Consider the following 14,498-nt stretch of genomic DNA (forward strand, 5'->3'; position numbering starts at 1 on the left):
AAAGCATGTAGCATAGTGCCACCTTGCAGTGGGTGCAAAATGCATGAATAAACAATAGAACAGAGGTTAAATTCCCTAATTACCTATCATTATCAAACTTCTCATATTACATTTTTGCCAGTTCCTGAAAACCCTACAGATTCAAAAATAATAATCAAATTCTAATCTATGCTCTCAAAGGAAGCCCTTATAATTGATGCCACGTGCCGTGCCCTTTTAATTGGTCTGAACCCCATTGACAGCTGGCTCAGGTACCGCCTCCAGGGGATGGCTCACAGGGAGACACTGACGGGGGAAGATCTGGAAGCAAAGCAAGTCTTCCCACTTTCTCTTCCCCAGCTTGTCATGGGAAGAGAATGAAAAACGCAAGATCTTATGCAACTGTAGATTGGATGCATGATGGTCATGTAACATTTTGCAAGTCATCAGAAAGAAAAACTTAAAGGAGTTAGAGACTCAGGCATGGTATCTATAGGAAAGGACCTCTCAGGGGGAGAATGGGCCAATAATGGAAAGAACACTTTGCAAAGGAGTGAGTTCTCAGGCACAGGAAGTGCTCAAGTTGAGGGTGTTCCTATCATTGATAGGAACATCCTGCCCCAGCTCAGAAAAGAGAAACCCACTTCCTCCACCAAAGCAGAACAGGTCCCCTGGAGATAATCAGTAGGCGCTTGAGTCCATACCAGGGGTGTTATGGAAAGGATTCCTGAAGGCAGAGGCCCGTTACAACTCCAAGATGCCGTGACAATGATAGTAATGATGAGTTAATGCCAATGCCAATGGTGAGGATGATAATGGTGAGGATGAAGAAAAGGAGGAAGAGAGGGATTAAGTACACTGAAAAGTATTGTTTTAAAATTTTCAGGATCAAATCGACATAGCCAAACCAGTTTGGAATTAACCAGACAGCCAACAAAGAATAATTCCGTCTTGTGCAGTTCGTTGTTACGAGGAATTCAGACATGTGTCTTCCTTTGAATCAACTGCTCTGTGGCTAACTCGTTTATTTTCAAGTTGGTGTTTGTGGGTCTCTGTGACTGCCCCTTTCGTTGAAAGCACCTTTGTGATTATCAGTAGCATGGTTGTTCTATGGCGTTGCCGGGAGTCACGATGGCTTACGGTGATTCTTCGGAGCATGTTCTGGTTCCCTCCGGATACCAAGCAGGCTGTCCAAATCTGGATAGAGGCCTGAGGTCTGGGGAGTGAAACAGCATTGCCCACTCCCTCAGAGCAGCATCTGTGCTTCTCCACGGAGCTCACCACTGCAGGCCACTGCCCTCCCTGAATCTTAGCCTGATAATGAGCAGCAAGTTTGATCTGAAACCCAAACCACACCAAGAAGCAGGCAAGAGAACAAAAGTCATGTAACTGTTGGCTATGACTACCATTCCGACAAGAGCTATGGTTCCTTGGCCTGACCACCAACAGAAGGTGATGGTTACCTCTCTGCTGTGGTCAGAGACTGAGCTCACAACAGTGAGAGCTCGATGTCCTGGCTTTCTTCATAAAGCAACTCTGTGAAACCCAAATCAGGGTTACAAGATTCTAAAGCCTGCCCCTTCCCTCTGCTGCCTCTTGCTAAACATGAAGTGCATGCTGTGTGATCCACGGCGAGTTACTAGACCTCTCTGGCATGGAGGTAAAAGGGGAAGCTCGGTTTGGGCTAATTCCAAGGTCTTTTTCTGTTTTAAAAACTCCTTTCCTCTCTCTGAGTGGACTGGATTATTCTTCCATTTAATGATCTGGAAACCAGGCAGGACGAGGGCAAGTACACTTTGAACGCTGACCTTCCGGAAGCTTTTAAGGCTGGGTAATGAGATTATCGAGTTCTCTGGATAATCAAAATCAAGTCAGCACAGTTCCCGGGGCTGCCTGGAGCAGACACAGAGGGCATCCAGCTTAACGGGCCCATCAGTCTGAGTTTCTCTCACGTGAAATGAAAGGGCTGCCTTTTTTCCGTAATTTTTAAAAAACGGGTCCTCAATGCGATTTTTTTTTAAAGAGAAAAAAAAAGTGACAAGAATCTTATAAGCCAAAATGTTAATAAGTGCTATTTCTGGGGTACTGAAAGTATAAGTATTTCTGTGCATATGTTTTTCTATATTTTCCAACACGGTTAATTAGATAATTACTCTGCAATCAAGAAAATATGTTATTTTTAGAAACAAACCAATAAATTATCAAAGCTACGATTGAAAAAAAATTTTTTATGAAGTTGCAAAGGATTGAAAAAAAATAGCGGGCTTTCTTTGCTGGGGGTCTCTGAAACTACTTTGTTCTGAGAGCCCACGGATTTATTTTCCAATAGCTTTCTGAAAAGGGAGGCAGAAAGACTTTCTCTGGGCAAACATTCCCCCCATGTCCCCAAACCAAACAAGAAATCGAGCAAGATCCTTACTCGTGAGGAAAGTCACTGTGGATTGGATTTGCCAAATAGACGGGTGTGCGCGCTTCTGTTTTGTTAAATGATGCTATTATAGTTCGGTGGGAGAGGAAAGGGATAGACTCGCGCCAAGTCCCTCTCCGGCGCTGTGCTGGGAAGGGAAGTTATTTCCTCCTGAGCTCTCAGGGGGAGGCTGTGGGACGGGTGGAGACAATCCTCAGTGACGGGTTTCTTAAGATACGGATTCCTCTTAATTAAAAAAAATAAAAATAAATTATTTGCTTTCTCTCTTCTTGCTGTTTCCCCCGCCCCAACTCCAAACACTGTAAAACTGAGCTCTTGCAAACACCCAACTGTGCTGGAAAGTAATTTCTTCTTCTTTTCTAATCGCAGTATTCTCAAATGAGGGACGAAGTGTTCAAGTCAAACCTGGTGTGTGCGTTCATCGTTCTTCTGTTTATCACGGCGATACAGAGCTTGCTTCCTTCTTCAAGGTGAGTGTGAAAGGACACAGCGGGCAGGGGAAAGCCTTTCGTGAGCCCATGGTCTCCGGCCCGGGCCAGCTGATCCTTTCGAGGGCTCAGAATTTAAAATAATGGGATCCAGGACGTGTGTGTGGCCATATCAGTGTCTATTCTGTGATCCTGCTCCGCTTATAAGCTCACCCTTCCACCAAGGCCAGAGGCCTTCCCCCAATCTTTTTTTTTTTTTTTTTAATTATATTTTATTGATTTTTTTACAGAGAGGAAGAGAGAGGGATAGAGAGTTAGAAACATCGATGAGAGAGAATCATCAATCAGCTGCCTCCTGCACACCCCCTACTGGGGATGTGCCCGCAACCAAGGCACATGCCCTTGACCGGAATCGAACCTGGGACCTTCCAGTCTGCAGGCGGACGCTCTATCCACTGAGCCAAACCGTTTTCGGCCTTCCTCCAATCTTAACAAACACAAGGACCAAAATCAAAGTAGGCCTTCCTCTTGTGTGACATCGCCCACGAAGGCGGCAAGGGAGTGTAACAGCTCGATGGGTTTTCTCGTCTATAAAGCGGAATAACAGTGCCAACGTCCAGGACTGATGTCCGAACTTAAGAGCCATTGGATCATTTCCGGTTTCGTTCCCCTCTTCGGGCCACAGCTTCCACCAGTTGAAGCAGCTAAGAATGCCTTCCTCGCAGGGTTGCTAATAGGATCCAGGGCACCCTTGACCTCTTAGGCCCGTGGTCCGCAAACTGCGGCTCTCGAGCCGCATGTGGCTCTTTGGCCCTTGAGTGTGGCTCTTCCACACAATGCCACAGCCTGGGAGAGTCTATTTTGAAGAAGTGGTGTTAGAAGTTTAAGTTTAAAAAATTTGGCTCTCCAAAGAAATTCCAATGGTTGTCCTGCTGCTATTTGGCTCTGTTGACTAATGAGTTTGCCGGCCACTGTCCTAGGCTCTTTGCAGGTCCTAAAGGGTGTACGAATGTCACGGGTCAGTCCCATCTGGGTCTCTGTTTCTCACTGCACCACAGCAGCTAGAGGCTGTTCACTCATCCCCTCTGAAGCTTGGAGGCCGCCCAGGAGAGAGAGGCCCAGTGCGCTGGGGAAGCAAGCAGGCTGCGCTCAGCACAGAGGACTGGGCTTGACTGTTGCCCATGGATGGGAGAGGGAGGGGCAGAGAGAGGAGGGAGAGACCAAATGGAAAGGCAGTCCACACAGCGGAGGGCAGCCGTTCTCGGTCTTGTACACCGTGCAGACTTCATCTGATGGCAGCTGGGCAGCTCTCGAACCACCTTTGCCCAGTTGGCTTAACACAAGATGTTCATATTCTCCTGGCTGCCTCACATGAGGAGGCACAACAGCTTTGGAGCTGGCCCTCTCCCCTGGGACGGCCTGACACAGCCATCCACCGTTTTCTCCTTCATCCACCTCCTCCTGGGGCCCAGGACTAATGGCCTGTTACCAGCGGGTTTGGGGGGAAATTTCACATCTGCCTGGAGCCCTCTGGGAACCCACTGCCGCACAGACCTTCCATTCTTATCTAAAACTCCTGCAGATTCCCTGCCAAGGTAGTCCAAACAGCAGAACTGCGCCGTATTAAAAAAGGAGGAAACGAACAAAAGCTCCCACAGGGAGAGCTGGGCTGGCGCAATCACGTCCCAGCCTCTGTGATGCTCGCTGGGCCGAGGAAGCTGAGGTCTGGCTACTCCCTCCTTGTTAAGACCTTACCCCTTGTTGTCATGACGCCATGTACTCCCACCACCCTGCCTTTTGACCACATTTCCTAAGGTGCCTCTGCTATGGAAAGGAAGCAGTCAGAGACTCCTGCAGAGATGGGGTTCTAGATAAACTGAGTCGCTAGGAGCAGCCCGGCACCCAGCAGAGGTGCCCACTAGACAGGCACTACCATGGCAACAGCTTTGGTGAGAGCTTGAAGCTAAGGACGTAGAGTTGAGAGTGATGTTGAAGCCTTGGGCAAGGATGTATTCTCCTTACTCATATCTCAACTGTCTCCTCACTGTGCCCTAAATGGCACATAGCATGTGCCATGCAACCTTGGTGATCACTCACCAAGCTGAGCAACTTGGACCAGGTGCCAGGTTCAGTTCTTGGCTTTGAGCAGATGGAGAGAGAACGAGTTTTATAAAACTTGCTCTGAAGGGGAAAGGGCGTGTGGGTCCCTCCCACAGCACGTTTTGAGATAAGATCCCAGTGTCATGTTGCTTTGGGGGCAGTAGGCCTAGTGAGAAAGATGAATAACAAAGGAAGTGCAAACATTGAGCAACAGTGCAACATCAAGCCAAATAGTTGATGCTCATTGCAAAATTCCTCAATCAAAAGAATACGCTAAGAACAGGTACAGTAAGCCTGGCTGGCATGACTTAGTGGCTGAGCACTGACCTAGGAACCAGGAGGTCATGATTGGATTCCCAGTCAGGGCACAGGCCCAGGTTTCGGACTCAATCACCAGTGTGGGGTGTGCAGGAGGCAGCTGATCAATGATTCTCTCATCATTGGTGTTTCTCTCTCTCTCCCTATCTCTCTGAAATCAATAAAAACATATTTTTTTAAAAGAATGAATACTATAAAATGTTTCCTGCCATATAACCTGTTTCTAAAAACAAGTAGAGATTTAGAGTAATTATTGAAACCAAGGGGTGGGGAAGGGCGATCATGGACGTGATTGGCTGCATCACCCAGCCAATGGGAAATAAGATGAAAGCCACCTGACCCAGCTGTGTTTCCCTGCAGGGCTATGCCGATGGCCATCCAGTTCTCCATCCTCATCATGCTGCATGCGGCCCTGGTCCTCATCACCACGGCGGAGGATTACAAGTGTTTGCCACTCGTCCTGCGCAAGACTTGCTGCTGGATCAACGAGACCTATCTGGCTCGGAACGTCATCATCTTCGCATCCATCCTGATCAATTTCCTGGGCGCCATCCTCAATATCGTAAGCATCCCAGGCCCGCCCACCCTCCAGTGTCCGGGATGCTCTGGGGGGAGGAAGGGAAGGCCAGGGTTTGTGGAGCTTCAGCATCTTGCATTGCAGTTCCCTTAGCTTGCCTGGTCCAGCCCCAAGCTTAGGGACAGAGACCAAAGGTGCTGCTACTGCCGGAACCGGGCATTTCACTGGGCAGTTCCAGTGGGAGAAGTTTTGTTCTGCAAAGGCGCTCCAGCCTCCCTGCAGTTCCTGCCCTGTCACTGGCTACTGGGTGGCAGTGGTCAGTCAGTCACCGTGTGTTAAGTGCCACCTGCTATGTGCCATGCACTGAAGGAGGAGCCGTGCCCAGTGCGGTTTTCGTATTTTAATCCTCACTAAACCCCGTGAGGTAAGTCTCATTATCCCCACTTATGGCTGAAGAAACTGAGGCTCAGAGACATGAAATAACTTGTTATGACGGTCTGTCTGACTCCATGACTCATGCTCATTCTCATCTGCTGAACTCTGGTATCTCTGGGGATGGGAGCGGGGCCATGGGAATGAGTAGCTGTCGTTTGTTTATTGAGCACCCGCTGTGGGCTACAGGTAGGTCTGACCATTCCCACCTAATGGATGAGGAAACCGCACCTCAGGGAGGTTAAGCATCTTGCCTGTGGTTTTCTAAAAGTTCCTATTGGACGTGACCCATCGAACTCCGATGAATCTCCAACTGCCATATGTACCATTGCTTTCAGTTTGATGAGCCATGTGCTAATGATTTCATTTTCTCTCTAGAATGGTAACATGAGAGCTGTAAGCATTGTCTGTGTCAACTCAAGCAGTCTGCATTGTCTGTGACTTAGGGACTGAGCAGAGGATAGGAGTGGTTTGTCTGATCCCAGGGCTTGAACTTGGCATGTTGAGAGAGGCTAGTGGAGGTGTCATCTGGTGGCTGAAACCATCACCATGCCCCTTGGGTCTGAGGAGGGCATCTGCTTTAGGACACACATCTACTTTAGGGTTTTAAGATGAACCGGTGGAAATGAAGAGGGAAGGAGGAGACAGAGGAGAGAGGAAAATGAGTAGAGAATTATATGACCTGGAATATGTTATGCAAGTTGGCCTGGTGTTTACTTAGAGTCTATGCTGCTCAAGCTCTACAGCTGGCCTTGAAGTAAAGGACTCGATGGGATAAAAAGAGGAATCGTAGTCTAGTTAAATTCAGCATCACAGGAGTATTTGATGTGAAGTTGTGGCACTTGAACGTGGACATGCATAGGACCATTGATCACAGCATTCCGAGTTGTACCTTGGACCTTAATCTTGACAAATCAGATACCTCTGGGGTGCAGAATTGGGCAATAAGCCCAGGGACTCAAGGTCAGGGTTACCCTTGGGGCCAGCCATGCCACAGTGGTGTGGGTGGAGGTTCTGAGGCGTTGGAGTCAGATAGACCTGCGTTCAAATCTAAGCTCCACCGCTTGTCAGCTCGGTGACCCCGGACAAGTTACTTTGCTTCTCAGAGTTTCCTGTTCTTCAGTTGCAAATGGAGATAAAAAGAGCATCACACGGGGACGGAGAGGGAGTTTTGGTACAAAGTGTCTGGCACAGAGGAGGTATTCAGCCAATGGCAGCTGTTCTTTTCTGAGCACCACGGACATCACCTAAACAATGTCTGGGCTCAGAACTTCCCACCACCCCAGTGCTGAGCGTCTGCATGGAACACGTGCCCCTCAGGTCCCTTAACATCTCCCAGCTGCTGAGGTGGAGACGGGCTGTGAGCACACACCCAGGCCTCTCCTGCCATCCATCTGCTCTCTTTGAGCCCACGGGCACACTCCAGTGACCCTCCGTGGTGGGGCCACAGAGCAGTCTTCACCATCTTCAAAGGATTGTCAATGCCCTTCTGAGCCAGTGCTTCCTTCAAAGTGAAGGAGGAGAGCCCACTGGCACTGCCAGGCACAGGGACGCCCTCGACGCCTGGTCCGCCCCACGCTTTGGCTGAAGCCCAGCGCTGATAGCACAGGACGCCTTTTCCAGCACTCACACTGACTTTGTTGTTCCTGTGTTTTTTTGTTGTTGTTCTTTTTTTTTTTTTTTTTTTTTTTTTTTAATCCGCAGCTGTGGTGTGATTTTGACAAGTCGATACCCCTGAAGAACCTGACTTTCAATTCCTCAGCTGTGTTTACAGATATCTGCTCCTACCCAGAGGTATTTATTCACAAGCCCCCTGGGCAAGACTTGGGCCTAGACCTCTCCACCAGCTCCAGCCAAGCAGGAGGGGGAAGGGCCTCCGAGGGTACCCAGAGGCCTGCTTCTTTCTTCTGCCTCTTCCTCCTTCTTTGTCCTTCTTCCCCTTCTCTGCCTTTCCTCTTTCCTTGCCTCCTCTGCTTTCCCCTTTCTCTTCCTGCTCACTCTTCTGCCTCTCTTTCCCATTGCTTCCTTTCCACATGTCTCTCTTCCTTCTCCTCCTCCATGTCTTCCCTCTTCACCTTTCCCTCTACTCATTTCCCTATTTCTCTCTGTCTCCACCTCCCCTCTTCATTTCCACCGACTCATCTTAAGATCCTAAGGCAGAGGTGCCCTGTTATCAATAGAAGACAGAGCACAGAGTTATTGCTCAAAGGGTGTTTGCTCTATTGGAAAAAGAAAGCTGGAAAGATGGATGGATGGGTGGGTGGGTGGATGGATGGATGGATGGATGGGAGATGGAAAGGAGCAGAGAAGGTAGAAGGGAGGAAGGAAGGAAGGAAGGAGGGAAGGAAGGGGAGAAGGAAAGGAAGGAAGGAAGGAAGGAAGGAAGGAAGGAAGGAAGGAAGGAAGGAAGGAAGGAAAAGAGGGAGGAAGAAGGAGCTAGTGACTCAAAAAATCAGAACACAGCTAACCTTAAATAAAAATGGTGTAGGCAGTGCATGGAGCACTACAGGGTCAGGCGGTGTCCCGACATCACACCCACCATAGCAATATAAGTCTGACCCTCTCTTGGTGACAGAGCCACTGGTCTGGTTCTGGGCATCAGGGTCAACCTAAGAGGCCGGGCAAAGGAAAAGCTTAGGCTCCACTAGTCATAGTCCAGACCTTTACACATTAGGACAGCAGTTCTGGGCCAAGAGGAAGGATAGCTAGCATGTCCCAGCAGACCTCAGCCAATGCCATACTCTGAGAATGCTGAAGGGACTCTTGTTCTCTAAGACTCTTTCCACCATGTGGGTGGAGGAAAGGCTCTCTGTGTCTCACTGAGGCCCCAGAATGGGTTTGAGAAATGTCTGAAAAGGAGAGAAAACTTCACTCCACTGCCCTCCCCAGGTGCAGAGCATCTATCTACTTAATATGCAGAACATCATTGAGTCCTCAAGATGTCTGGGGTAGAGGCTGTGACCATCTCCACTTTATAGATAACTAGTGGCCCAGTGCACGAAATCTGTGCACAGTGGGGCTGGAGGGAGGCCAGCATGGGCTGTGCCCTGTCACAGTGTGAGAGCCCCGAGATCCATCATCCCAAGGAGGTAGGCCCTGACTGCCCATCTGGGGCTCCTTGATGGATTGCCCCAAAAAGGTAGGCTGGAACCAGGGGAGGCTTGCAGACCCCCAGGCCAGTGCAGGGGGACAGGGAAGTGAGCCTCACATCCCTGGGCCCATTGCCAGGGTCAGAGATGCAAGCCTCAAGTCCCCAGGCTGGCACAGGGGGTGGGGACAGGAGACTCACATTCCAGGCCCATTGCCAGAGGCAGGGACATGAGCCTCTCATGTCTCCCAGCTGGTACAGGGGGCAGGGATGCAACCTGCTGATTGGTTCTTACGTGACAGTGTCTCAACCAATTTGCATATTACTCTATTATTAGATAGATGAAACAATAGCTTAGAAAGCACCTTACTCAGTACCAATCCTGCTTGACTCTCATTCTTCCTCACTCCTTTCCATCCCTCCTTCTTTCCATCCTTCTCCTCCTATCTCAGTTATCAAGACTCGCCACTGCAATGCAAACCATGCCTGGCTTATCCTGAGCCCATATGTCTGAGCCAGGCTCATGTTAAAGAAGCTCAGGGCTGCACAGGACAGACCATGTGCTCGGGACTCCCTCTACCAAGTAATGAGTGAGCTCTGAGGTCATGGAATCTTGGGACAACAACTCCCCAAGAACTTGGTTTGGAGGACTTGAGGAGGAACCCAAGAGGCAGTGAGTTGGCCAAGAGTCGGATATTTAGAGCTAGGCAGAAGTTAGATTTCACTCCCAGCGGAGCCTCTTCACTTGCTAGCAGCGGAATCTTGAATCAATTCTTACTCTCTCTGAACCTCAGCTTCCTTGTCTGAACAGTGGGAAAAATAATAGCTTCTTCACGTGGCTATTGTGGAGTTAAGGATCAGCACGTTCTCATGGTGACTACCTAGAGGAGCTAGCAAATGTTGCAGTTCTGACATGACGTCTGATAGGAGTTGATGTTCATGAACTATTTAATCTGGGCTTCTGTGTCATTCTAGACTAGGGATGGAGGAGGTGCAGAGGGGACCTTTTTTCTGTCAAGGGCCATTTGGATATAATAACATTATTTGCAAGCCATACAAAACTATGAACTTAAAAAATCAGCTTGCTGTATTTGGTCAAACATTTAATGAACTCAATCCTAATGCCTTGGCAGGGGCCAGACCAAATGATTTTGTGGGCCTTATACGGTCCTTGGGCCAGACGATCCTCACCCCTGTTCTAAACCAACACTATATACTCTGTGCCCCAAACCTGCACTCCCAAACTCAGGACCACAGCACTCATGGTGGGTAGGCTTTTGGATCACATGGCTTCATCTCTATGCCTCGGTTTCTTTGTCTGTAAAGGGAGGGTGAAAGTAGTACCTTCCTCATGGGTTGTTGTGAGGATTAAGCAAATTCATGCATGTAACATGTTTAGAGCAACACCTGACCCAAAGGATCTGCCCATTAAAGGTCAGCTGTGATCAATTTATCATCTCTAGTACAAGCTTCTGAGCCTGAACTGCCCACACATGTTTACTACAAGTGACCCACCTGTATCAGTGCCGACATATGCGAAAAAACAAGAACGTTAAAAAGTGAGATAAAATAAACAAATCAGAGTTTCATACTGTCCTCCCACAACCAAAGAATCACCTTGCTCAGGGTCAGCAAACTATGCCCGCAGGCCAGACTCTGCCAGCCACCGGTTTTATAAATAAAACTTTACTAGGCACAGCTGCGCCCATTTCTTACCAATTTCCTATGGCTGCTTCTATAGGACCATGGCAGAGTTGAATAGTCACAACAGAGATGGTGTGGTTCACTAGGCCCGTGATCAGCAAACTGCAGCTGGCGAGCCACATGTGGCTCTTGGGCCCCTTGAGTGTGGCTCTTCCACAAAATACCTGAGCAAGTCTATTTTGAAGAAGTGGCATTAGAAGAAGTTTAAGTTTATAAAAATGGGCTTTCAAAATAAATTTTAATCGTTGTATTGTTGGTATTTGGCTCTGTTGACTAATGAGTTTGCCAACCACTGCACTAGGCCAACAATATTTACCGCGTGGCTCTTTAGAGATCATATATTGATGCCAGCTACTGTTATCTCTCAGGGGCAGGAATCCCACTAGTCAAAAAGGTGGGCAGCTGGGCTGTGTCCATCCCCCGCTACTATGATGACCCAATTTGCCCCACCATTTGCCATCCTGATGTTTGTGGCTGTGGTTCCCAACCTAAGGATTTGTCTAGCAAACGGGAAGGAATCAGACATTCAGACCTTCTAAAAGGCTTCATCCACACACCCCTCCCCACCCCTCACAAGTGTGTGTCCAAGCAAATGGCGTCATCTCTCTGAGCACTGCTTCCTCATCTTTGTCTCAGACCCCTGGTCCCATGAGAAATGATCCTCAGTCCAAAGGCGTGTTATTAAACTGGATGATGTGATATAAACGAAAGATGTTGTTGCAATTATAGTGCCAAGTAGAATTTCCTTCTGAACTGGAGCTTGCCAGTTACTAAAGAAGGAGTGAAGATGCAGGAAATGACAGCGAAGAAAGCCATGTGCCAACTCTGAGTGGAGAAGTAGCCGGGAGGGGAGAGGAGGCAGACACACAGGTCTGCAAAGTGAATGCAAATCACATGCACAAACCCACCATGTCATTATCTCAGGCGCCTGAAGGCAGTTCTTAGGCAGTTTGATGGGAAGACCACTTAGAATGCAGGCCCTTGATTACAGGCTCCGGCAGACCTGGATAAACAGCTAGCTGTATTGCAGGAGCATTTGGAGCTGTCTGGTTTTAAAGGGCCCCAGGGCTCATTTCCGTGGAGTGTAATTATCTGTGTCTTCGCATCCTGGTGCTTTTCTCCCATTTCCTTCCCATGCTTCGGGTCCCATTCAGCCTTCAAGCCCCCCTTTGCAAAAGGCATTCCCTGGAGGACCCAGCCCCCTCAGACCTCTTCCTGACATTTCACAGACCTTCTAGCATCATCTTCGAACTCACACTCCGTCCTTTCTGCAATTAGAACATTCTTCCCAGCCTGTCACATTTATAAACTGTTTTGAGGACAACTGACAATATTCAAGATTACTCAGGGACAGAGCCCACAGTATGTGCTTACTAATTTTTCTTAAACACACACACACACACAAACACACACACAATAAGCCAGTCAGAGAAAGACAAGTATCACATGGTCTCACTCATATGTGGAATCTAATGAACAAAATCAACTGATGAACAAAATAGATCCAGAGACATAGAAGCATGAAACAGACTGTCGAATCTCAGGGGGAAGAAGGGGTGGGTGGGAAGAGATCAACCAAAGAACTTGTGTGCATATATGCATAACCCATGGACACAGAAAATAGTATAGTGAAGGTCTGGGTCGGGGGGTGGGGGGGACCTAGAAGGGGATAATGTGGGGGGAAGAGTACATCTGTATTACTTTCAACAATAAAGATAAATTTAAAAATAAAATGCTTAAAGTACAATAGAAAGGGGGAAGGCATATTTCCAATGTAGTAGCAGAGAGATTTTTTTACCTTCACGCCTGAAACTACTAAAAGCAAACAAGCTGGACATCAGACAGCGACCCCAGAAAAGCCAGAAGCCATGGAGTGAGCCGGGTAGTTCCTGAGCTGTGGGCGCTGTAGGCCAGCTTTCAGGCTGTGGCTCAGGCTGGGGAAACCCAGGCGGAGCCTGATTTGGGAAGACAGAGCTAAGAGTCTGGGGAGGCCGAGGGGCTAGAGTTTGCAGGACAGAGGGAAGAGAGATGCACAGAGGAACCCAGAGATCCACAAAGGTTCCACCAGCGCAGGTGAGGGAACCAGCTGGTGCTTGGGGAAGAGCCATCGGGAAGGATCCGTGCCTGGGGCTCACACGGTGCTGGAGGGGTTTTTGGTGGTGTGTTTTTTCCCTCCCAGCCAGAATGAAAAACCTTGTAATTCAGGGGCATCAGGTAGAATCATCAGAAGGGCCGTGCGGGGCAGTGTGTAAGAATTACCCCGAGCATCTGTCCTTGGGTCATTTTAGAAATTAATAAGACAGTGTATAAAGTCATTCATGGAGAACCTGGCACAGAATGCATATCCAATAAATATTTAGTTTTAATTTATTTCTATTAAATATATATAATGTGTAATTTTACTTATTACTTCTCCGGTCTCTATGTCTCATCACATGAGCTCACATTGCTGCCAGAACGTTTTCCATAGGGAGGGACTGCTGGCATTTCCGTGCCTGTTTCACATATTAGGCCTGGAGACCTCTTAGCTTTGAATTTCCAGAACCTACCACCATGCCTTGACTGCAGCAGACACTCCATAAATACTCAATGCATTAAAAAAAATTTAGTAACTTTTTGCTTAAGGGCAAGATCAATTCCATGGCTTTTGACCTAATAAGTGACGCAGAACTGTCATCGGCAAAGCCATGGGCAACCCTTCATGTGATGCAGGTAACAATGAGCCGGGGACCCTCGGATCTACTCCTCTTCCCCCTGTTTGGGAAAATGGAAGCTCTTGGAAGTTTCTCTGGATGGAGAAAACACTTGAGAATGGACTTCTCACCTGCTCACTTCACTCTCAGCTCCCTGCACAAACGTATCAGAACGAGTTCCCTGGAAGCCTGGCCAGGGAAGACCTTGGAGAAGTGAAGAAAGCTTCTGCACTCCATCTGAGATGACGACATAGCTCGGTTGTTTGGGAAAGGAAGAGACAAGAATAAAGGAGGCCCCAGACAAGCATTAATTTCTAAGCCCTAAAGGCACAGACCTTCACCCTCATTGGGTGCTCAGTCAGGGTGCTGTCCACATCTTTCTATATCAATATTTCTGACAAGTATACGTGAATGAGTCGGTCTGCTTTAAGAAGTCAATAAACATGTGTTCAGTAGTTTCTCAGGGAATTTCCGGGAAGTCTTACCTATCTCCTTGGCTCATACAGACATGGCCACTCCGTGTGGCAGGAGGGGAAAGACAAGTTGTTATAAAGAGCCGAGGAGAGCACGACAGGAACGGACTTTAGAAATGGCCCAGCCCCGGGTGCTGGCCAGAGTAACCTTCACAAGGACAGGTCATAGCCAGGTGTTCGTGGTGTCACTTTCTAGCCGAGAGAGGTTAAACAATGTACTTAAGCTCTGGGAGCCTCAGTTTCTTCACCTGCAAAGTGGAAATTATGATTCTCATCTTGACTGATGTTACTTTGAAAACTGTAAGAGAAAGTGGGTGCAAAGAGCAGAGTACTGCCAC

General features: G+C 48.3%; 1 protein-coding gene across 3 annotated transcripts in view; it reads left to right on the forward strand.

The window, feature by feature from the left end:
- The window catches only part of ADCY8 (adenylate cyclase 8), a 131,304-nt gene that overhangs the window by 94,571 nt on the left and 22,235 nt on the right, over positions 1-14,498 (forward strand). For 2 of the 3 annotated variants that reach the window (XM_036437545.2, XM_036437547.2), the window contains 3 exons: positions 2,777-2,877; positions 5,614-5,815; positions 7,907-7,996. In XM_036437545.2, the coding sequence (XP_036293438.1) occupies positions 2,777-2,877; positions 5,614-5,815; positions 7,907-7,996 (393 nt within the window). The remainder of the gene's footprint in view (positions 1-2,776; positions 2,878-5,613; positions 5,816-7,906; positions 7,997-14,498) is intronic. The other variant, XM_036437546.2, reaches the window with a different exon arrangement.

This window comes from Pipistrellus kuhlii, unplaced genomic scaffold (genome assembly GCF_014108245.1).
Source record: "Pipistrellus kuhlii isolate mPipKuh1 unplaced genomic scaffold, mPipKuh1.p scaffold_m20_p_14, whole genome shotgun sequence".
NCBI classification, from domain to species: Eukaryota; Metazoa; Chordata; class Mammalia; order Chiroptera; family Vespertilionidae; genus Pipistrellus; species Pipistrellus kuhlii.